Here is a 24,973-nt window from a genome sequence, read left to right as displayed (position 1 = left end):
ATTAATGGAGACCATCTTTTAACAAACTTGTCTGTTTTCAACTGTATTTTTGCTGTGATTTTCTCCACGATAAAGACATTGTTTGCCCTGTCTCTCCATTGCGTTATGCTGGGGGGTTGTGGCTTCAACCAGGAAACTGTTATCATTTTGTTTGCCATCAAAAGTAGAACTCTCAGTAGATAAACTCCCCATCTGTCATATTATCAGGGAGTATACCCAGTATACAGAGTGCTGGATAAAAAGTAAAGTTAATGCCCAACACCTGTTCAATTTCCTTTTGAACATTCTTCCAGAAATCCAGGAGCTTTGGGCAATCCCAAAATCTATGTGTGTAGTCCCCCACCATTCCACAATCCCTCCAACACAGCTCAGATGTGTTACTATATTTTGATGTGATAGATGGAATGTTAAAATACCGCATTTTCACCTTCCAATCAAATTCCCCCCATGCTGGACTGTTGGTTAATTTATGTCCTGCTTTGAATGATTCCTTCCATTTTTCATCTGTTATTATAATATTTGTTTCCAACTCCCATTTTTCTTTGACATCCATATTGTTATCATTAGATTCATGTTGTATTATTTTATAAATTTTCGATATAACTCCTTTTTTTTTTACTCTTCCTCTGAAAATGACATTAACAGTTCCTCTAGTTTGTATGTTTTTTACAAATATACTCCCATTCCTTATGTTTCTGAATGTAATATCGTAGTTGTAGGAATTTATAAAAGTCATGAGCTGGTTGATTAAATTCCTGTGCAAGTCGTTCGAATGACTTCATGGTCTGTCCATTAAACACTTGTGATATATATTAACCCCTTGTTTGTTCAATTGTTATACCCTGAGTCCATAGTAGATGGTAAAAAATCTAGGTTTATTGCTATTTTAGTGGCCCTACAAATGGAATTCGACAGTTTTAATTTCTTTTGTACTTCTGACCATGTTTTCAACGTTCCCTTGATCCAGTGATTACCCACCCTGAGCCTCCTCTGTGCCATTTCAGTCAAGAATGGGAGTGATTCCAACGGTACATTTTGACACGCATTTTGTTCCATTACAACCCACAACGCATCCGTCTCATTAGTTATCCACATAATTATAGCTCTAATTTGTGCCGCCAAATAATAATTTACCAAATAGTAATGACACAAAGCTGGGTGGCAGTGTGACCTGTGAGGAAGATGGTATGAGGTTGCAGGGTGACTTGGACAGGTTGTGTGAGTGGGCGGATGCATGGCAGATGCAGTTTAATGTGGATACGTGTGAGGTTATCCACTTTGGTGGTAAGAATAGGAAGGCAGATTATTATCTGAATGGTGGCAACTTAGGAAAAGGGGACCTACAGCCACGAAGCTCCGACATCCAACTTCTACTGGGCTGATCTTTGCTCTCCTGCCCCACTGTTCTGCCTCCGCTCTATATATATTGCAGCTTCTTTTTTTCGAAGGCTTCCTGCACAGCATCCTCCCAAGGGACTCTGAGCTCCACAAAATACACAATGTGCTGAGAGTTGGACCAGAGGACAAGATCAGGCCTCAAGTTGGGGAAATGGCAATCTCTGATGGAACCGTAAGCCATTGGTCCACGTCCATCAGCATCTGCCAGTCCCAGGCTGCCTCCAGCTGTCCAAACCTGGTCCTTGGTGGAATTTTCCGTTGGCTTTGTTCCCCTTCCCGAACAAAGGCAATTGGCATAACTGGGTTGGTTGTTTTGGGCAGCAGGGCATTGTTGGTTGTTCTCCTGCTTTCCAGAGTCGCTGCCAGGCATTTGAGCACTTGATTATGTCTCCAGGTGTACCGTCCTTAGGAGAGGCTTACTTTACACCCAGTGAGGATGTGCTTAAGTGTGGCTGGTATTGAACACAGGGGGCATGATGGATCTTTGCCCAGCCATTGTTTGAGATTTTTAAGGCTAGGAAGGACATCATTATAGCCCAAATGAGGAAACATATCCTGCTCGCCTCTATCTCCCACATGTCCTTCCAGCTGATCTTCCGCTTTTCCACATTCTCCCAACACATCCACTGGCCCTGTTAAACTTGTGACACAGCCTTGGCACACCTACTCGACTCCTCCTGTCGGCGGACTTCAGCCGTGACCAACTTCCGGCGCTCTAGTGAGGATGCCTTGTTCCAGCAAGGTAGTTTTCCGCTAAGCACCAAGCCACTTCTTCTGTGTCGGACTTGGCCTATGATGTCGCCGTAGTGGAGAGCAGATTTTGCCTGCTGTCACATTCTTAGCCACCCACTTCTTTCCTGTTACCAGGGTTGGGGCAGCACCTTGGATGACAGTATCCCTTGATTCTGCCAGAGTCATCTCTAGTCTGACTTTAGTGCACTTGAACTCCTCTGAGGCTAGAGAGAGGCAGCTGGATTAGCCCCTGACCATACAGGCCTACGCTGCTCAGGCATCGAGGAACACCTAACCATTTTCTCACAAAAGAGCTGATTATTCTTTCCATCTTCTCAACTCTTGTGAGGGTGATGTCATACATGGTTAGTGGCCACAAAAGTTTAGGTAGTAATCCAAACTGCAGGCACCAGATTTTCAGCTTTCCAGGCAGCATAGATCGGTTGATGTTCACCAGGCCTTTGATGATTTCTTGCCTAAGCCTGTTTGCCTGATCAGTGTCCTTCAGTTTAGAGTCATTCCATCTTCCTAGACTTTTGATTGGCTTCTCTGACACAGTTGGGGTAGATAGAACCTCCCCAGTCCATGACACTGTTCAGGGTCACTCACCACCAACTTCCACAAGGTAGTTTCTGGATTTGACAATGGCACTATTCATCCCCAAAACAAACTGAGAAACCAAATCCTGAACTGGATGACCTGCCGTTATTTTCAAACCCTTATGTTGCTTGTCATAGACTTGTAGAGCCTATCCAACCTCTCCCTGTAACTCAAGCTCACAAGTCGGGTATATTGGCTGTCACATTCCCCATCATGCAAAAGCTTCCACATTTCAAGAGATGTTCTGGAAAGGTTGTGATGAGGGAACGAGGTACATAGATTCCAGAGTTTTTATTTCACATACTTCCCAAATCAGATCAAACAGGAAAAGGATGTGAATCCCTATTCTCCACCCACTCCACCCCCTCCAATCCCAACCTTGATCCATTCCGAGGATTCACTCTGATCTGCATGCCCTTCGACTCCCCATACACACACGTTCACGCCAACCCTTCACCTCTCTCATCCATATCTTCTGCATCTGCCAGCTGCGAGGGATCCAGAGTCCGAGGATGGCTTGCTGCCACTTCCATTCCAAAGATTCTGTGCTGGCTGCAAAGGAGTCACAGCATCGGCCAGGATTTTCAATACCATTCCAAGTCTACAGTATCTGAACCCTGCTGCTCAATGGCTGCTGTTGGGGTAATTATTGATGTATTTGCCAGTCAGCTTCACTGCCTCTCAATCCTTGATAATTTCTCCTTCATTCTTGGCTCTCTTTGTTGTGGCCTCTGATTTTTGGATCATAAATGACCTCGGTAATGCTGAAGGTTTCATGCACATCATTGCCGTCAATGAACTGTTGGACCTCCTGCGCTCTCTCCACCCACTATCTGCTGTTTAAGCAGTGATTGGGCCTTCAGTTTTTACTTGATCTTCAGGTAATAGAAAGCGCTGGAAACACTCAGCATATAGGCAGCACCTGTGGAAAGAGGAACACAGTTAATATTTCAGGTCAAAGTGCTGCCAAGTGTTTCCAGCACTTTCTGGTTTTAGTTCAAATTTACAGCATCTCTGTTTTTGTTTTTGAGTTTCACTCTTAGAACCAGGTGTAGAGCTGCAGCTTTTCCTTTGAAGCAGAGTGGCGCCTTCAAGCCGGGAACTCCTTGTATTTGAGGTTAATTGGTTCCTGGAGCCTCTGATAATTCGGAAAGCAATAGAAGAAGTCCTGGCCTTGTCCTCAGAACCTGCATGGACTAACTGGCAGGACTATTAATGGACATCTTTATGTGGGAAAGAAAACCGCAGATGCTGGTTTAAATCGAAGGTCGACACAAAATGCTGGAGTAACTCAGCGGGTCAGGCAGCATCTCTGCAGTGAAGAAATGGGTGACGTTTAGGATCGAGACCCTTCAGACTGATGTCAGGGGAGGGGGCGGGACAAAGATAGGATGTAGTAGGAGACAGGAAGACTAGTGGGAGAATTGGGATGGGGAGGGGAGAGAGAGGGACAGTGGAACTATCTGAAGTTAGAGAAGTCAATGTTCAAACCGCTGGGGTGTAAACTACCCAAGCGAGATATGAGATGTTGTTCCTCCAATTTGCGCTGGGCCTCACTATGACAATGGAGGAGGCCCAGGACAGAAAGGTCAGATTGGGAATGAGAGGGGGAGTTGAAATGTTGAGCCACCGGGATATCAGGTTGGTTAAAGCGGATTGAGCGGAGGTGTTGAGTGAAACGATCGCCGAGCCTGCGCTTGGTCTCGCCGATGTAGAGAAGTTGACATCTGGAACAACGGATACAATAGATGAGGTTGGAGGTGGTGCAGGTGGAAAGAAGGGTCACCTGGAAAGAAGGGTCTCGACCCAAAACTTCACCCATTCCTTCTCTCCAGAGATGCTGCCTGCCCAGCATTTTGTGACACCTTTATTGTGCTCTATTTTGTATTATTATGGCCTGGTGCCCGAGTAATACTGATTATTGCAGCAATGTCTCTGTTTACTTCACTGATTGAAGACAGGCTGATGAAAATCAAAATTGGTGTCATATGGAAAGTCAGGAAGATGATATTGATCAGTTGGTAAAATGGGCAGAGGAATAGCAGATGGAATTTACAATCTTCGTTTTCTTTCCCCGCCCCTGCATTGTGTTTGAAGAAGGATGCCGACCCAAAACATTACGTATCCACGTTCTCCAGAGATCCTGTCTGACCTGCTGAGTTACTCCAGCACTTTGTGTCTTTTCTTCAGATGAAATGTAATTCCGACAAGTGTGAGTTCATGCACTTTGCAAGGACTAATATGAAAGGTAGGGTTCCAAGGAACAGCAGAGGGACCATGGAGACACAAGAAACTGCAGATGCTGGAACTTTCAGCAAAACACAAAGAGCTGGAGGAACTTAGCAAGTCGGGCAGAGTCTATGGAAGGAAAAGGATAGGTGACGTTTCGGGTTGGGAATCTTCTTTAGACCATAATAGGACCATCCTGATTGCCATCAGGTGTCTGAAGAAGGGTCCCAGCACGAAATGTCACCTATCCAGGTGCAGGTAATATCGCAAAGTTGGCAGGTACTATCGCAACATTTAAGAAATACTTAGACAGCTACATTGATACGGTAGGTTTCGAGGGATATGGGCCAAAAATACGCAGATGGGGCATGTTGATCGGCGTGGCATGTTGAGCCAAAGGGCCATTTCCATGCTGTATGACTCTCTAACTCTCCATGAGTTCAGATCTATCTAGGCTGGAGAAGAAGGCGTACTAGATAGTTGCCTTCATTATCCACAGATTACAAAATAAGTGCAGGAAGGTTATAGTACAATTTTACAAAATATTGGATAGGCCACAGTTAAATACTTTGTACAGTTGTAGTTGCTGCATACCCACAGTTTTACTGGAATTGTACTGGACAGACTGGAGAGGAGATTCCCCACGATGTTGTCTTTCAGTTTGGTGGAGACAAAATAGGTTGGGCTTGTTTTATTTGGAGTGGAGAAACCTGAGGAGATAACTAATAAAGGTGTACAAAATTATGAGGTGCATGGATAGGGTAAATAGTAAGACATTTTTCCCCATGACAGAGGTATGTAAAACTGGAAGGCAAAGGTTTAAGGGAAGAGGCAGGTTGTTTAGAAGGGATCTGGGGAATATTTTTTTAACGTGGATGTGAATCTGAAACATAACAGTATAACAGTATAACAGAGCTTTATTTGTCATTCGGTACCGAAGTACCGAACGAAACTACATAGCAGTCATAGAAAAAAAGAACACAAGACACATAGCCCCAACACAAACGTCCATCACAGTGACTCCAAACACCCCCTCACTGTGATTGAGGCAACAAAACTTCCACTCTCTTCCCCACGCCCACGGACAGACAGCTCGTCCCCGACCGACCCGCACAGTCCCCGCAAGGGGATGGAAGTCCCCCCGGCCGAATCGCACCGGGCCCTGAAACGTCCCGCGGCCGAGCCGGGCGATGAAAGGCCCCGCGACCTCGGGGGACTGGCGAAGGTAGTGAAATTGAGCATGTCTTCAGTGGCTCTCATTAATTTCTACAGATCCACCAGAGAAAGTATCCTGTCAGGGTGCATCACAGCTTAGTTTGTGAACAGCTCTGCCAAGATCGCATGAAATTGTAGATATAGCCCAGTACATTACACAGACCAGAATTCCCACCATTGGCTCCATCTATATTTCACACTGCCTCGGAAAAGCAGCAAACATTATGAAAGACTTGTCCCACCCGTCATTCCTGCTTCACCCTGCTCCCGTCTGGCAGAAGTTACAGAAGCTTGAAAGCGCACAACACCAGGCTCAGGAACAACCTGTTATCAGGCTTCCGAACGGTCCTTCCATCGGCTACAGTAGTGCCCGTTTCATCTCTACCCCACTGCAGACTTTGTAGCATAACAGCATGAGAGACAATACTGAGAGCTATATTCTGCACTCAGTATGTTCCTGTTTGCTCTATTACTGTACTTGAATTTTACTTGATTGTATTCATGTATGGTATATCTAATCTGTCTGCACAGCATGCAAAACAAAACTTTTCACTGTACTTCAGTACACATGACAATAATAAAGCTAAATAAACCAAGATTTCCACAGCATCTAAAGTATCTAGACAAGCTCTTGATTCACCAAGACATAGGGAGCTAAGTGCTGATACAATAAATGGGATGGATATAGAAGGATACTTGATGGTCGGCAGGGACAAGGAGAACTGAGCAACCTGTTCCTGTGTTACATAGAAACATAGAAAATAGGTGCAGGAGTAGGTCATTCGGCCCTTCGAGCCTGCACCGCCATTCAATATGATCATGGCTGATCATCCAACTCAGTATCCTGTACCAGCCTTCTCTCCATACCCCCTGATCCCTTTAGCCACAAGGGCCACATCTAAATCCCTCTTAAATATAGCCAATGAACTGGCCTCAACTACTTTCTATGGCAGAGAATTCCACAGATTCACCACTCTCTGTGTGAAAAAAACTTTCTCATCTCGGTCCTAAAAGACTTCCCCCTTATCCTTAAACTGTGATGTGTGCTTCTTAATGATGCTAGAGCAGAATAAGCAGTGGTCATTCCAGTAGTCATTAGTGTCATTCATGTTTTAAGTGATGGGGACTTTATTAAAGTGTCTCCCAGGAAAGCTGATGTGATCTATCAGGAAGATGCAGATACAAGGAACTACAGATGCTGGTTTATAACCCGAAACGCCTTCTAGTCTGAAGAAGGGTCTCGACCCGAAACGTCACCCATTCCTTCTCTCGCGAGATGCTGCCTGACCTGCTGAGTTACTCCAGCATTTTATGAATAAATCGATTTGTACCAGCATCTGCAGTTATTTTCTTATACGCCTTCTATCCATGTTCTCCAGAGGTGCTGCCTGACCTGGTGAGTTAATGCCTGCAACATAATTTACCTGCATTTGGCCCATATCCCTCTAATCCTTCCTGTCAATATATCCATCCAAATATCTTGAAAGATATGAGAGTGGGGTAAATGTTAGTAGCCAAACTGATAAAATTGATAAGTTCTGTACAGATGCAGGAAGCAGTTACTGATGTAACAGTGAAAGAGTTGAGGAGGGGTACAAGGGAAAGTTTGGAAAAAGGACTGTTCCATGTAGTCAACATAAAAAATGGCATAGCTGGACCCATGCGTGCCCACAGCTACACCTTTGATTTACAGGAAATAGAAAGTCAATAGGGAATTTGATCAGAGTAAGAACCGGTTCTGTCCAGCAGATGAAATGTTGGTGAAGGGGTACAGATTTAACATTTAAAAGACATTTGGACACCTTTGTGGAATGGAAATGTTTAGAGGGATATGGGCCAAATGTGGGTATTGGGAATTAGCTTAGACGGGCATATTGGTCTGTATGGACATATTAGGCTGAATATAGACACAAAAAGCTGGAGTAACTCAGTGGGACAGGCAGCATCTCTGGAGAGAAGGAACGGGTGATATTTCGGGTCGAGAACCTTCTTCATAACCTGTTTCCATGCTGAGTAACTCTCTGACTCTCAGCTGGGGGCTTTAAGATCTTCCTAATGGGAGTGAAGGTGAAGTCTGGTTCCAATCTCGGTTTAACTCCACTTCCTGGACATTGAACCCCAACCATGCATGAGATTCCCACATCCCCGGTACAAAGGGCTGATGGGCTTCACTGGGCTGATGTGCACATTTGTGGCACAACACTGTATGGTGTCCACACCCTGTTTAATTTACTGTCATGTTCTGATGATTCACTGTGACAGGAAGACCTCGTTCACAGGCAGCTCTGAGCTTTACCTACCAAGGTGTGGCTCAGCAGTCTATGCAGGTTAATTACCAAATAAGGTAAAGTCTCTGCAGCCTGCGAGCCATGGAATGAACATAGTTTAACCACTGGAGTGCTGGTGACTTCTGTTCATGGTGTGCGTGCAGTGTCGACTCTACCTGCTCAATCCAGACCTTCTCCCCCCCCCCCCCCCCCCCTTATCCCCACTGAGGGCCGAGCTTTGCTGGACACACGGACAACTGCAGCCCACCTGAATATCAGCCAGGATCAAAACTTGGACACTGTGTCAGGTAGTCCAGCTGGGGGGGTCTGGACGCCTGTTTCAGGTCCAGCTCATCCATCACCTCTGAGCTCACTGAGGCTTTGTCTTTAAGTTTAAATTGTGATCCCTCTCTTCATAAACGCTTCCATGGGTCTCACAGATCCCTATTTGTGTAACTCTCCTCCGTCCGTACAACTACTCTGTCCTCCTAAATGGTGAGAGCCGTGCCTCCAGTTGTTCCTACAATTCTCTCCCTCAGCCCCTCTCCATCCTTGGAATTTTCTCCCTCAATCCCCTCTACCCCTCTCTGTTCCTAGAATTCTCTCTCTCAATCCTTCTGCCCCTCTCTGTCCCTGGAATTCTCTGCCTCAATCTCTCTGTCCCTGGAATTCTCTGCCTCAATTCCTCTGTCCCTCTCACTCCCCTTGAAAATGCTTACTCTAACAACTCTTTCGGCGGTCCGGTGTCAGATGGGGGAGTTTTGGGTGCTGTGATATTGCCAGGTGCTACAGCTATTCTCCCTAGCTTAATTGGAACAATCATCAGCAGTCATCAGTCTAAAGAAAGGTCACAACCCAAAACATCGTCAACCCATTTCACTCAGATACTGACAGATACTGACTGACCCACTGATCCTCCAGCAGTTTAATTTTAGCTTAAGATTCCAGCATTTGCAGACTCTTGTGCCTGCAGCTGCACGGGTACAAGAATTAATTAACTACAAAAATAATTTTTTTGTATCAGTGCAGATAAGGATTGTTGTAAAAATCCCTCTGTCTTGCTCATATCCTTCAGGAATAGGAATATACCCGAACTGGCCGATATGTGACTGTTCAGACCCACCAATGTGGTTAACATTAATACCCTCCTCAATACAGAGGCAACTGGGGATAATAATAATAATAATAATATATTTATTTTATATAGCGCCTTATCACATGCTCAAAGCGCTTTACAAATACAATTAACATAGAAACAAACAGACAAACTATCCTGACGGAAAAGCGGCGAATACACAACGCCAGCGTCCTCTCACGTCAGGGTCCGGCAGCAGACATCAAAAAGCACAAGACACACAGATACAATTTTTTACACAAAACAGCCATCACAGTGATTGCTCCAGGCATACCCTCACTGTGATGGAAGGCAAAGTCTTATCTCCTCCTCATTCTTCTCCCGTGGCGCCACGAGGCGATCGAGGCTCCCAACCCCTTGAAGCCCCCACCGGGCGATGGAAAGTCCCAGGGCCGAGCCGAGCAGGCCGATGAAAGTCCTGGGCCCCCACCGGGCGATGGAAAATGCCGCAGCCGAGCCGAGCAGGGCGATGAAGGGCCTGCGGGCGGGTTGATCGTACCTTGCGCTTCGGGGCGGTCGAAACTGCTACGGCTGGAGCTCCCAAAAGCCGGTCGCCAGCCAGGGACCTGCGAGCTCCCGATGTTGCGGTCTGCAGGGCCCAACGGCCGAAGCCTCCGAGATGGTAAGTCCAGGCCCTGCGACCGGAGTCTTCGAGGTCGATCCCAGCTGGAGGCTGCCGACTCCACGATGCTAGGCCGTAGCGCGAACGGAGATACGACACGGTAAAGGTCGCATCTCCGTTGAGGAGGAGATTGAAAAAAAGGTTTCCCCCACCCCCCCCACCACCCCCCCACATACACAGAATTAAAAATAAAACAAAACGTACATTTAACAACGACAATGACAAAAAAAACACAAAAAAAAACCGGAGAGACTGCCGGTGAGCCGCAGCTGCAGAACACAGCCACGCCCACGGGATGAAGAATAAATGTCAGTCTCGTCAGTAATGTCCACATCTTGTGACCAAATTTATCCTAAAATTAGTTTTGAATGTGAATATTACCTAAACATTAAACTTTGATTAAATGATTGGATCTGTGATTGAGTTGAGACTCCAGATGCAGAGTGGCTGGTACCACCCCCCGACATCAGTCTGAAGAAGGGTCTCGACCCGAAACGTCACCCATTCCTTCTCTCCCGAGATGCTGCCTGACCTGCTGAGTTACTCCAGCATTTTGTGAATAAATCGGCTGGTTTACACACCTCCCTTGGCTTCCATTGGTTGGCTTAGTCATACAATAGGCATGCGGGTGGAGCATCACGTCTATAAAGGCAGTGTGCTGAGGGGGAGGGCGGTTTTGCTGAAGTTTGTCTTTGGGATTGCATTGAAACCTGTCCCCTTGAGGTAGTGTATAGATTGGGTTGGTCTTGATGAATTACTGATCTAGTGTATTGGTTGCTGTGTTCTTGTCTCATCAATAATGGATTTTTGTTCCGTTTCATTCACATGGTTCTGGACTAATTCTTGAGCAGCAGCTTCAGTGGGATTCTGTAACTGAGTGTTTACATCAGAAATGAGAGTTTAGTTTTCTGTGCGCTGGTGTGGTTTCAGTCTGTGCTCTTAGTTTGTGTCTTGGTGTTAACGGGTTTTCTTTCCGTTTCAGTCACTGTAAACCATGGAAGAAGATGATATTGCCGCGCTGGTGGTGGACAATGGCTCCGGGATGTGCAAGGCTGGCTTTGCTGGGGATGACGCCCCCAGAGCTGTGTTCCCCTCCATCGTGGGACGGCCTCGACACCAGGTGAGACCTCTAATGTAAAGCCTTGACCCCTAGCATAAGGTTAGATGTGGAAATGTCTGACATGGCATTGTGTCCTGGTGTGATTCCTTTGCGTTATCTGCTTACTTGCTGTAGATGTGAATGGAATGTCCTATGTAAAGATGTCTTGATGTCCTGGAAAATATATTTATTTTGGGGGGGGGGGGGGGGGGGGATGAGGGGGAAATTGTTCTATGGAGTGATTCTAACTTTCCTTGAACAGCTCTGGTTATTCTATCTATGGTAGTTCTGTCTTGCGTGCTTGAGTCTTTGGGTAGGAAGGATGCTGGTACAATTCGAAGGTATCACAAAATGCTGGATTAACTCAGCAGGTCAGGCAGCATCTCTGGAGAGAAGGAATGGGTGACGTTTCGGGTCAGGTCTGAAGAAGGGTCTCGACCCGAAACGTCACCCATTCCTTCTCTCCAGAGATGCTGCCTGACCTGCTGAGTTACTCCCAACATTTTGTGAGTCCTTGGGTTGCCAGTTGGTGGATTTTGTTACTGTTGCCACTGTGACTCATTAGTGCCTTTTGGCAAACGATTTGTTAAAATATAACTCGAGTGATATCTGTTTCAACTGGCTGGTGGACCTGTCGAGCTTGTTTAAATCTTGCCGCTGTCTCTCAGCATGGTGTCCACTGACCGTAATCAAGGATGTCATCCTTTACACAATTTCTGATTCTGCTGTATCTGTTCCCTCGAGAGGGCTTTCCACTCTTGGACATCTGAGATGTGCTCCTGTTTCAGTAAATGTGGTTCCCCCTGCTCTTTTGGATAATACTCTTGCCTGTGTCTTCTCTTTTTCCACCTTTTGTTGCCCTCTATCTCCATCAGTCTAAAGAAGGGTCACAACACAAAAATATTGTCTGTCCAATTCCCCTCACAGATGCTGCCTGACCAGCTGAGATCCCTGCAGATTTTTGTTCTGTGTTCCAGTATTTGCAGTTTCTTGTGTCTCTGATCACTGAGAGTGTCCAGCTCTTTCCCTTAAATTGAACAATGACTGCAAGTCATTTTGCCCGGAGGTTCTGCACATTCTAAAGGTGTTCAGACTGCAAAGCCCTTTAAAAAAAAAAAAGCTACCCTTTTAAGGTGGGAAATTTGAGGTTGGGTATCGGTAACTCTTCCTCAAAAGGTGGTGGCAGCAAAATGGTTAAATATTCAAATTAGTGGTTGGTAGGAATAGTGTGTAAAGATACTGTGGGTAGTTGGGAATGCAGAGTTGATGTTAGTCCTGCACAGAATAGCCCTTTGGCTCATCTTGTCAATGCTGACCCAGATGCCCCATCTGAGCTAGTTCCATTTGCCTGTGCCTGGCTTGTATCATTCTCAATCTTTCCTATCCACATATAGACAATAGACAATAGGTGCAGGAGGAGGCCATTCGGCCCTTCGAGCCAGCACCGCCATTCAATGTGATCATGGCTGATCATTCTCAATCAGTACCCCGTTCCTGCCTTCTCCCCATACCCCCTGACTCCGCTATCCCTAAGAGCTCTATCCAGCTCTCTCTTGAATGTATTCAGAGAATTGGCCTCCACTGCCCTCTGAGGCAGAGAATTCAACAGATTCACAACTCTCTGACTGAAAAAGTTTTTCCTCATCTCTGTTCTAAATGGCCTACCCCTTATTCTTAAACTGTGGCCCCTGGTTCTGGACTCCCCCAACATTGGGAACATGTTTCCTGCCTCTAACGTGTCCAACCCCTTAATAATCTTATACGTTTCGATAAGATCCCCTCTCATCTAAATTCCAGTGTATACAAGCCTAGTCGTGGAGACCAAAACTGCATACAGTACTCCAGGTGCGGTCTCCAGGTGCGGTCTCACTAGGGCCCTGTACAACTGCAGAAGGACCTCTTTGCTCCTATACTCAACTCCTCTTGTTATGAAGGCCAACATTCCATTGGCTTTCTTCACTGCCTGCTGTACCTGCATGCTTCCTTTCAGTGACTGATGCACTAGGTCACCCAGATCACGTTGTACGTCCCCTTTTCCTAACTTGACACCATTCAGATAATAATCTGCCTTCCTATTCTTACCACCAAAGTGGATAACCTCACACTTTTCCACATTATACTGCATCTGCCATGCATCCGCCCACTCACACAACCTGTCCAAGTCACCCTGCAACCTCATAGCATCTTCCTCACAGTTCACACTGCCACCCAGCTTTGTATCATCTGCAAATTTGCTAATGGTACTTTTAATCCCTTCATCCAAGTTATTGATGTATATTGTAAATAGCTGCAGTCCCAACACCGAGCCTTGCGGTACCCCACTAGTCACTGCTTGCCATTCTGAAAGGGACCCATTTATCCCCACTCTTTGCTTTCTGTCTGTCAACCAACTTTCTATCCATGTCAGTACCATGTGCTCTAATTTTGCCCACCAATCTCCTATGTGGGACCTTGTCGAAGGCTATCTGAAAGTCGAGGTACACCACATCCACCGGCTCTCCCCTCTCAATTTTCCTAGTTACATCCTCAAAAAATTCCAGTAGATTAGTCAAGCACGATTTCCCCTTCGTAAATCCATGCTGACTCGGAACGATCCTGTTACTGCTATCCAAATGCTCCGCAATTTCGTCTTTTATAATTGACTCCAGCATCTTCCCCACCACTGATGTCAGACTAACTGGTCTATAATTTCCCGTTTTCTCTCTCCCTCCTTTCTTGAAAAGTGGGATAACATTAGCTACCCTCCAATCCACAGGAACTGACCCGGAATCTATAGAACATTGGAAAATAATCACTAATGCGTCCACAATTTCTAGAGCCACCTCCTTAAGCACCCTGGGATGCAGACCATCAGGCCCTGGGGATTTATCAGCCTTGAGTCCCATCAGTCTTCCCAAAACTTTTTCCTGCCTAATGTGGATTTCCTCCAGTTCCTCTGTCACCCTAGGATCTCTGGCCACTAGAACATCTGGGAGATTATTTGTATCCTCCTTAGTGAAGACAGATCCAAAGTACCGGTTCAACTCGTCTGCCATTTCCTTGTTCCCCATAATAAATTCCCCTGCTTCTGTCTTCAAGGGACCCACATTTGCCTTGACTATTTTTTTCCTCTTCACATACCTAAAAAAGCTTTTACTATCCTCCTTTATATTATTGGTTAGTTTACCCTCGTACCTCATCTTTTCTCCCCGTATTGCCTTTTTAGTTATCTTCTGTTGCTCTTTAAAAGAGTTCCAATCCTCTGGCTTCCCACTCTTCTTTGCTATGTTATACTTCTTCCCTTTTATTTTTATGCTGTCCTTGACTTCCCTTGTCAGCCACGGGTGCCTCTTACTCCCCTTAGAATCTTTCCTCCTCTTTGGGATAAATTGATCCTGCAACTTCTGCATTATTCCCAGGAATACCTGCCATTGCTGTTCCACCGTCTTCCCTGCTAGGGCCTCCTTCCAGTCAATTTTGGCCAGCTCCTGCCTCATGCCTCTGTAATCCCCTTTGCTATACTGTAATACTGACACCTCCGATTTTCCCTTCTCCCTCTCATTTTGTAGAGTAAAACATCATATTGTGGTCACTGCCTCCTAATGGCTCATTTACCTCGAGTCCCCTTATCAGGTCAGGTTCATTACATAACACTAAATCCAGAATTGCCTTCTCCCTGGTAGGCTCCAGTACAAGCTGTTCTAAGAATCCATCTGGGAGGCACTCCACAAACTCTCTTTCCTGGGGTCCATTACCAACCTGATTTTCCCAGTCTACCTGCATGTTGAAATCTCCCATGACCACCGTAGCATTACATTTGTGACATGCCAATTTTAGCTCCTGATTCAACTTGCACCCTATGTCGAGGCTACTGTTTGGGGGCCTGTAGATGACTCCCATTAGGGTCTTTTTACCCTTACAATTCCTCATCTCTATCCATACTGATTCTACATCTCCTGATTCTATGTCACTCCTTGCAAGGGAGTGAATATCATTCCTTACCAACAGAGCTACCCCGCCCCCTCTCCCCACCTGCCTGTTTTTTCTGTACGTTGTGTACCCCTGAATATTCAGCTCCCAGCCCTGGTCCTCTTGTAGCCATGTCTCAGTGATTCCCACAACATCATACTTGCCAATGTCTAACTGAGCCTCAAGCTCATCCACTTTATTTCTTATACTTCGCGCATTTAAATACAACACTTTAATTTCCGTATTCACATCCCCTCTCGCACACAATTGGCCCTGACCTTACTCTCTTATCCCTTCTAGAACTTCCCTCTCCATTCATTCGAAAGTCCTTTGCAATTTCTCCTGTATTTGCTTCCCCTTTAACTCCATCTCCATATTCCCAGTTTGTCAACCCCTCCCCCCCACTACTTCGTTTAAAGCCACCCTTGTAGCGCTAGCAAACCTGCCTGCCAGAATGTTGGTCCCCCTGCTGTTAAGGTGTAACCCATCCCTTTTGTACAGGTCACCCCTACCCCAGAAGAGATCCCAGTGGTCCAGAAATCTAAATCCCTGCTCCCTGCACCAGCCCCTCAGCCATCCATTCATATCCCCTATCTCTCTGTTCCTGCCCTCACCAGCACGAGGTACAGGTATATCTGTGCAAGTATGTTGTAAAGTCATACAGTACCTGCCCGCACTACTTTCTCTGGCAGCTCATTCCACATACCCACCACCCCATGGTGGGGGAGTTGTTCCTTGGGTTCCTATAAAATGTTTTCCCTCTCTCAAACCTATCCCTCTCGTTCTTGAATCCCCTAGTCTGGGAACAAGACTGTGCATTCTTCCTATCTATCCCCCTGATGATTTTATCAGCCCCCCAGAGCTGACGACATTCTACCGCTGCACCATAGAGAGCATCCTAACACATGCCATCCCTGTGTGGTACCTCAGCTGCACGGAGGCAGAAAGGAAAGCTCTTCAGCGGGTAGTCCATAGAGCTCAGAGGACCATCGGAACACAGCTACCAGCCTTGGAGGGCATCTACAACACACGATGCCTCAGAAAAGCCACCGGCATCCACAAAGACTCCTCACACCCCTGCAATAGTCTGTTCGAACACCTTCCATCGGGCAGACGATACAAGGCCTTCTACGCCCGCACCTCCAGACTCAGGAACAGCTTCATCCCCAGGGCCATAGCTGTTGTGAACCGATCCTGCTGAGCCGGATGGTCACATCGCACAGTGATCCGGCACAGATCTACTTGCACTTTATTCTGTCTTAAAACTGTTACAATTTGTTTCGTTGGTTTGTTGTTGTTTAAATTAATACTGACTAGCTAATTAAATTATTGCATCGTATGGGAGGCGCATTCCCAATCTTGTTGTATCCCTGTACAATGACAATAAAGATATATTATATTGTATTATATATTTCCTTAAGATCTCCCCCCACCTCCCACAGAATTAAGTTGTAGCCTGCCCAACCTCTCCCCATAAATTGTCCTGGCAACATCATAAATCGTCTGCACTCTTTCCACCTTAACGGCATATTTCCTACAGCAGGGTGACCAAAGTTACAATAGGATTGTCCACGAACTTCGAGCATGAGAAATGGCTGATAACCTTGATATGTTTTTCACTCCCTCTGCACAAAGTCCTGAAAATGCATTTAAAGCGTTCCCACATTCCTAATTGACTCCTACTATCATGCTTTCATAATGTCTGAGATTGTTATTTTATGATTTTGCAAAACTGAGGTGGCTAGCGGAAAGCATTTTTTGTCTGAATGGTTTCTACGTAGATTGTGTGTGAGGAACATTTGATACTTTGCTGTAAAAAGCTCCTGATTTAATATTGAATCATCCACTGTACATTTTCCATTCCAGGGTGTGATGGTGGGAATGGGTCAGAAAGACAGCTACGTTGGGGATGAAGCCCAGAGCAAGAGGGGCATCCTGACCCTGAAATACCCAATTGAACACGGGATTGTGACCAACTGGGACGACATGGAGAAGATCTGGCACCACACCTTCTACAATGAACTGCGAGTGGCCCCAGAGGAGCACCCTGTCCTCCTCACAGAGGCTCCACTCAATCCCAAAGCCAACCGGGAGAAGATGACCCAGATCATGTTTGAGACCTTCAACACCCCAGCCATGTACGTTGCCATTCAAGCTGTGCTGTCCTTGTATGCCTCTGGCCGCACCACTGGCATTGTGATGGACTCTGGGGATGGTGTGAGTCACACTGTGCCCATCTACGAAGGCTACGCCTTGCCACACGCCATCATTCGTCTGGATCTGGCTGGCCGGGATCTCACTGACTACTTGATGAAGATCCTGACTGAGCGTGGGTACTCCTTCACAACCACAGCCGAGAGGGAGATTGTCCGTGACGTCAAAGAGAAGCTCTCCTATGTGGCCCTGGATTTTGAATCTGAGATGCAGACGGCCAGTTCCTCCTCATCCTTGGAGAAGAGCTACGAGCTCCCTGATGGACAAGTCATCACCATTGGCAATGAGCGTTTCAGGTGTCCAGAGACCCTCTTCCAACCCTCCTTCATTGGGATGGAATCCGCTGGGATCCATGAGACCTGTTATAACAGCATCATGAAGTGTGATGTGGACATCAGGAAGGATCTGTACGCCAACACAGTCCTGTCTGGTGGATCCACCATGTTCCCAGGGATCGCTGACCGGATGCAGAAGGAAATTGCAGCCTTGGCTCCGCCCACCATGAAGATTAAGATCGTTGCTCCACCAGAGAGGAAGTATTCAGTGTGGATCGGAGGTTCCATCCTGGCTTCTCTCTCCACCTTCCAGCAAATGTGGATCAGTAAGCAGGAGTATGATGAGTCTGGTCCCTCCATTGTCCATCGCAAGTGCTTCTAATTCACTGGAGATTAGAATTGCTTTTTAAAAATTTCTTCAACACACATAGTACAGAATACATACAACATGAAGGAGATACATGTTCAGTTACATCTGTTTTCACGTATATTCTCTTCTTTTCATGTCTGTTATGAACATGGTTAACAACTACTTCCTCATTGGTAATAATAATTCACATATTACCTAAACAAGGGTATCACTCATCATATACCTTACCTCTCATACCACCTATGAATTGACTACTGTAACTGTGATATTAACCAAACGATCAACAGGTGTAATAAAAATAAATACGAAAAAGTAAATAAATAATTTTGTTTTTAATTTTTAAAAAAAGAAAAAGGTGACTAGAGTTCTGGCATCGACTGTATTAATGGTGACCATCTTTTAACAAACTTGCCTTTTTTTTCAACTGTATTTTTGCTGTGATTTTCTCCACGTTAAAGACATTGTTTGCCCTGTCTCTCCATTGCGTTATGCTGGGGGGTTGTGGCTTCAACCAGAAAACTGTTATCATTTTGTTTTGCCATCAAAAGTAGAACTCTCAGTAGATAAACTCCCCATCTGTCATATTATCAGGGAGTATACCCAGTATACAGAGTGCTGGATCTAAAGTAAAGTTAATGCCCAACACCTGTTCAATTTCCTTTTGAACATTCTTCCAGAAATCCAGGAGCTTTGGGCAATCCCAAAATATATGTGTGTAGTCCCCCACCATTCCACAATCCCTCCAACACAGCTCAGATGTGTTACTATATTTTGATGTGGTAGATGGAGTGTTAAAATACCGCATTTTCACCTTCCAATCAAATTCCCCCCATGCTGGACTGTTGGTTAATTTATGTCCTGCTTTGAATGATTCCTTCCATTTTTCATCTATTATTACAATATTTGTTTCCAACTCCCATATTTCTTTGACATCCATAATGTTATCATTAGATTCATGTTGTATTATTTTATAAATTTTCGATATAACTCCTTTTTTTTTACTCTTCCTCTGAAAATGACATTAACAGTTCCTCTAGTTTGTATGTTTTTTACAAATATACTCCCATTCCTTATGTTTCTGAATGTAATATCGTAGTTGCAGGAATTTATAAAAGTCATGAGCTGGTTGATTAAATTCCTGTGCAAGTCGTTCGAATGACTTCATGGTCTGTCCATTAAACACTTGTGATATATATTAACCCCTTGTTTGTTCAATTGTTATACCCTGAGTCCATAGTAGATGGTAAAAAATCTGGGTTTATTGCTATTTTAGTGGCCCTACAAATGGAATTCGACAGTTTTAATTTCTTTTGTACTTCTGACCATGTTTTCAATGTTCCCTTGATCCAGTCATTACCCACCCTGAGCCTCCTCTGTGCCATTTCAGTCAAGAATGGGAGTGATTCCAACGGTACATTTTGACACGCATTTTGTTCCATTACAACCCACAACGCATCCGTCTCATTAGTTATCCACATAATTATAGCTCTAATTTGTGCCGCCAAATAATAATTTACCAAATAGTAATGACACAAAGCTGGGTGGCAGTGTGACCTGTGAGGAAGATGCTATGAGGTTGCAGGGTGATTTGGACAGGTTGTGTGAGTGGGTGGATGCATGGCAGATGCAGTTTAATGTGGATAAGTGTGAGGTTATCCACTTTGGTGGTAAGAATAGGAAGGCAGATTATTATCTGAATGGTGTCAACTTAGGAAAAGGAGACCTACAGCGAGATCTCGGTGTCCTAGTGCATCAGTCACTGAAAGGTAGCATGCAGGTACAGCAGGCAGTGAAGAAAGCCAATGGAATGTTGGCCTTCATAACAAGAGAAGTTGAGTATAGGAGCAAAGAGGTCCTTCTGCAGTTGTACAGGGCCCTGATGAGACCGCACCTGGAGTCCTGTGTGCAGTTTTTGTCTCCAAATTTGAGGAAGGATATTCTTGCTATTGAGGGCGTGCAGCGTAGGCTTACTAGGTTAATTCCCGGAATGGCAGAACTATCATACATTGAAAGACTGGAGCGACTAGGCTTGTATGCACCGGAATTTAGAAGGATGAGAGTGGATCTTATCGAAACATATAAGATTATTAAGGGGTTGGGCATATTAGAGGCAGGAAACATGTTCCCAATGTTGGGGGAGTCCAGAACCAGGGGCCACAGTTTAAGAATAAGGGGTATGCCATTTAGAACGGAGATGAGGAAAAACTTTTTCATTCAGAGTTGTAAATCTGTGGAATTCTCTGCCTCAGAAGGCAGTGGAGGCCAATTCTCTGAATGCATTCAAGAGAGAGCTAAGTAGAGCTCTTAAGGATAGCGGAGTCGGGGGGTATGGGGAGAAGGCAGGAACGGGGTACTGATTGAGAATGATCAGCCATGATCCCATTGAATGGTGGTGCTGGCTCAAAGGGCCAAATGGCCTACTCCTGCACCTATTGTCTATTGATCCCCAGGTCCTTCATCAGTCTTTAATGTTGTTAATGTTGCCACGAAGCTCCGACATCCAACTTCTACTGGGCTGATCTTTGCTCTCCTGCCCCGCTGTTCTGCCTCCGCTCTATATATATTGCAGCTTCTTTCTTTCGAAGGCTTCCTGCACAGCATCCTCCCAAGGGACTGTGAGCTCCACAAAATACACAATGTGCTGAGAGTTGGACCAGAGGACAAGATCAGGCCTCAAGTTGGTGATGGCAATCTCTGATGGAACCGTAAGCCATTGGTCCATGTCCATCAGCATCTGCCAGTCCCGGGCTGCCTCCAGCTGTCCAAACCTGGTCCTTGGTGGAATTTTCCGTTGGCTTTGTTCCCCTTCCCGAACAAAGGCAATTGGCATAACTGGGTTGGTCGTTTTGTGCAGCAAGGCATTGTTGGTTGTTCTCCTGCTTTCCAGAGTCGCTGCCAGGCATTTGAGCACTTGATTATGTCTCCAGGTGTACCGTCCTTGGGAGAGGCTTACTTTACACCCAGTGAGGATGTGCTTAAGTGTGGCTGGTATTGAACACAGGGGGCATGATGGATCTTTGCCCAGCCATTGTTTGAGATTTTTAAGGCTAGGAAGGACATCATAGGTTGCCCAAATGAGGAAACATATCCTGCTCGCCTCTATCTCCCACATATCCTTCCAGCTGATCTTCCGCTTTTCCACATTCTCCCATCACATCCACTGGCCCCGTTAAACTTGTGACACGGCCTTGGCACACCTACTCGACTCCTCCTGTCGGCGGACTTCGGCCGTGACCAACTTCCGGCGCTCTAGTGAGGATGCCTTGTTCCAGCAAGGTAGTTTTCCGCCAAGCACCAAGCCACTTCTTCTGTGTCGGACTTGGCCTATGATGTCGCCGTAGTGGAGAGCAGATTTTGCCTGCTGTCACATTCTTAGCCACCCACTTCTTTCCTGTTGCCAGCGTTGGGGCAGCAGCTCGGGTGACAGTGTCCCTTGATTCTGCCAGAGTCATCTCTAGTCTGATGTTAGTGCATTTGAACTCCTCTGAGGCTAGGGAGAGGCAGCTGGATTAGCCCCTGACCATACAGGCCTACGCTGCTCAGGCATCGAGGAACACCTAACCATTTTCTCACAAAAGAGCTGATTGTTCTTTCCATCTTCTCAACTCTTGTGAGGGTGATGTCATACATGGTTAGTGGCCACAAAAGTTTAGGTAGTAATCCAAACTGCAGGCACCAGATTTTCAGCTTTCCAGGCAGCATAGATCGGTTGATGTTCACCAGGCCTTTGATGATTTCTTGCCTAAGCCTGTTTGCCTGATCAGTGTCCTTCAGTTTAGAGTCATTCCATCTTCCTAGACTTTTGATTGGCTTCTCTGACATAGTTGGGATAGATAGATAGATAGAACCTCCCCAGTCCATGACACTGTTCAAGGTCACTCACCACCAACTTCCACAAGGTAGTTTCTGGATTTGACAATGGCACTATTCATCCCCAAAACAAACTGAGAAACCAAATCCTGAACTGGATGACCTGCCGTTATTTTCAAACCCTTATGTTGCTTGTCATAGACTTGTAGAGCCTATCCAACCTCTCCCTGTAACTCAAGCTCACAAGTCGGGTAAATTGGCTGTCACATTCCCCATCATGCAAAGGCTTCCACATTTCATGAGATGTTCTGGAGAGGTTGTGATGAGGGAACGAGGTACATAGATTCCAAAGTTTTTATTTCACATACTTCCCAAATCAGATCAAACAGGAAAAGGATGTGAATCCCTATGAGGATGTGAGTTAATATTTCAGGTCAAAGTGCTGCCAAGTGTTTCCAGCACTTTCTGGTTTTAGTTCAAATTTACAGCATCTCTGTTTTTGTTTTTGAGTTTCACTCTTAGAACCAGTTGTAGAGCTGCAGCTTTTCCTTTGAAGCAGAGTGGCGCCTTCAAGCCGGGAACTCCTTGTATTTGAGGTTAATTGGTTCCTGGAGCCTCTGATAATTCTGAAAGCAATAGGAGTCCTGGCCTTGCCCTCAGAACCTGCATGGACTAACTGGCAGGACTATTGATGGACATCTTTATGTAGGAAAGAAAACTGCAGATGCTGGTTTAAAGGACGACAAATTGGTAGAGAAATTCAACATGTCTTCAGTGGCTCTCATTAATTTCTACAGATCCACCAGAGAAAGTATCCTGTCAGGGTGCATCACAGCTTAGTTTGTGAACAGCTCTGCCAAGATCGCATGAAATTGTAGATATAGCCCAGTACATTACACAGACCAGAATTCCCACCATTGGCTCCATCTATATTTCACACTGCCTCGGAAAAGCAGCAAACATTATCAAAGACTTGTCCCACCCGTCATTCATTCTTCACCCTGCTCCCGTCTGGCAGAAGTTACAGAAGCTTGAAAGCGCACAACACCAGGCTCAGGAACAACCTGTTATCAGGCTTCCGAACGGTCCTTCCATCGGCTACAGCAGTGTCCGTTTCATCTCTACCCCACTGCAGACTTTGTAGCATAACAGCATGAGAGACAATACTGAGAGCTATATTCTGCACTCAGTATGTTCCCTTTTGCTCTGCTTACTATACTTAAATTTTACTTGATTGTATTCATGTATGGTATATCTAATCTGTCTGCACAGCATGCAAAACAAAACTTTTCACTGTACTTCAGTACTCATGACAATAATAAAGCTAAATAAACCTAGATTTCCACAGCATCTAAAGTATCTAGACAAGCTCTTGATTCACCAAGACATAGGGAGCTAAGTGCTGATACAATAAATGGGATGGATATAGATGGATACTTGATGGTCGGCAGGGACAAGGAGAACTGAGCAACCTGTTCCTGTGATGTGTGCTTCTTAATGATGCGAGAGCAGAATAAGCAGTGGTCATTCCAGTAGTCATTAGCGCCATTCATGTTTTTGAAGTGATGGGGACTTCATTAAAGTGTTTCCCAGGAAGCTGATGTGATCTATCAGGAAGATGCAGATACAAGGAACTACAGATGCTAGTTTGTAACCCGAAACGCCTTCGATCCATGTTCTCCAGAGGTGCTGCCTGACCTAGTGAGTTAATGCCTGCAAGATAATTTACCTGCATTTGGCCCATATCCCTCTAATCCTTCCTGTCAATATATCTATCCAAATATCTTGAAATATAGAACATAGAACAGTATATGAACAAGCCCTTCTGCCCACAATGTCTGTCCCAAATATGATGCCAATTTATGTTCTCCTTTACCTGCTTGTGATATCCTTCCAGTCCCTGCATATCAATGTGCCTGTCTAAAACCCACTTAAACACCAGTATCATATTGGCCCCAACCACTACCCCTAGCAGCACGTTCCAGACACCCATAACTCTCTGAGTAAAAAACCCAGCACATTTCCTTTAAACTTTGTCCCTTTCAACATAAAAATATGCCTTCTTTGTATTTGACATTTCCACGCTGGGAAAAGGTTCTGATTGTCTACCTTAGTTATGCCACTCATAATTTTATTTACTTCCATACAAGATTCTGGTAAGGGTGCATTCGGTAATCTGTTATAGGAAATATGCCATTAAGTTGGAAAGAGTGAGATAAGATTTCATGGAAATATAACGAAGACTCGAGGGGCTGAGCTATAGGGAAAGGTTGGGCAGATTAGGAATTTATTCCTTGGAGTGCATGAGACTGAGTCTTTGGGGCAACAGCAGAATATCACTGTACCTCTTTCCCACTATGCTGAAAACCCAACTTGAAACGTTTACTGTTTCTTTCTCCACATATGCTAACTGACCTGCAGTGTTTATGTTTTTATTTTCCAGTGTCTGAGTATTTTTTATTTTGAAAACTCGTGTGTGAGTGTACTGTTGAGTGTGTGAGTGCATAGTGAGTTCATGCGTGAAAGAGAAAGTTTGTGAGCAAGAGGGTGTTTAAGATGAAGGAGGTGAAGGCTTTGGAGAGGTTGCAGAAAAGGTTTGCCAGAATGCTGCCTGGATTAGAAAATTCGCTATAAAGGGAGATTAGACAAGCTTGGAATGTCTGCTCTGGTCCATTGGAGGCTGAGGGAAGACCTGATAGACGTATATAAAATGTTGAGAGGCATAAATAGGGTGGACAGTCAGAACCTCTTTCCCAGGGTGGAAATATCAAAGACTGGAGGGAGGAAATTTAAGGGCAGAGTTTAAAGGACCTCTGCAGGGCACTTTTCTTACACAAAGAGGGGTGGGTTCCTGAGAGCCGTTGCCATGTGTGGTGGCAGAGACCGCCGCACTAGTGGAGTTTAAGAGGCTTTTCGACTGGACTATGGATATGTGGGGAATGTGGGCTATGGATCACATACGGGCAGAGGAGATTATTTAACTTGGCATCATTTCAGCACAGACATCGTGGGCCGATGGGCCTGTTCCAGTGCTATACTGTTTTCTGATCTATGTGAGT

General features: G+C 45.4%; 1 protein-coding gene across 1 annotated transcript; it reads left to right on the top strand.

Moving 5' to 3' along the window:
- Positions 1 to 10,878: 10,878 nt before the first annotated feature.
- On the top strand, positions 10,879 to 18,131 carry LOC144592822 (actin, non-muscle 6.2-like). Its single transcript, XM_078397947.1, has 3 exons — positions 10,879 to 10,921; positions 11,181 to 11,318; positions 17,112 to 18,131. The coding sequence occupies exons 2-3, from the start codon at positions 11,193 to 11,195 to the stop codon at positions 18,114 to 18,116; spliced, it is 1,131 nt and encodes a 376-aa protein (XP_078254073.1). The 5' UTR covers positions 10,879 to 10,921; positions 11,181 to 11,192; the 3' UTR covers positions 18,117 to 18,131.
- The last annotated feature ends 6,842 nt before the right edge of the window (positions 18,132 to 24,973 follow it).

Source organism: Rhinoraja longicauda, chromosome 4 (assembly GCF_053455715.1).
Source record: "Rhinoraja longicauda isolate Sanriku21f chromosome 4, sRhiLon1.1, whole genome shotgun sequence".
In the NCBI taxonomy this organism is placed as follows: Eukaryota; Metazoa; Chordata; class Chondrichthyes; order Rajiformes; family Arhynchobatidae; genus Rhinoraja; species Rhinoraja longicauda.
The sequence above is the reverse complement of the archived record's forward strand: the minus strand, read 5'-3'. Positions and strand labels throughout refer to the sequence as shown.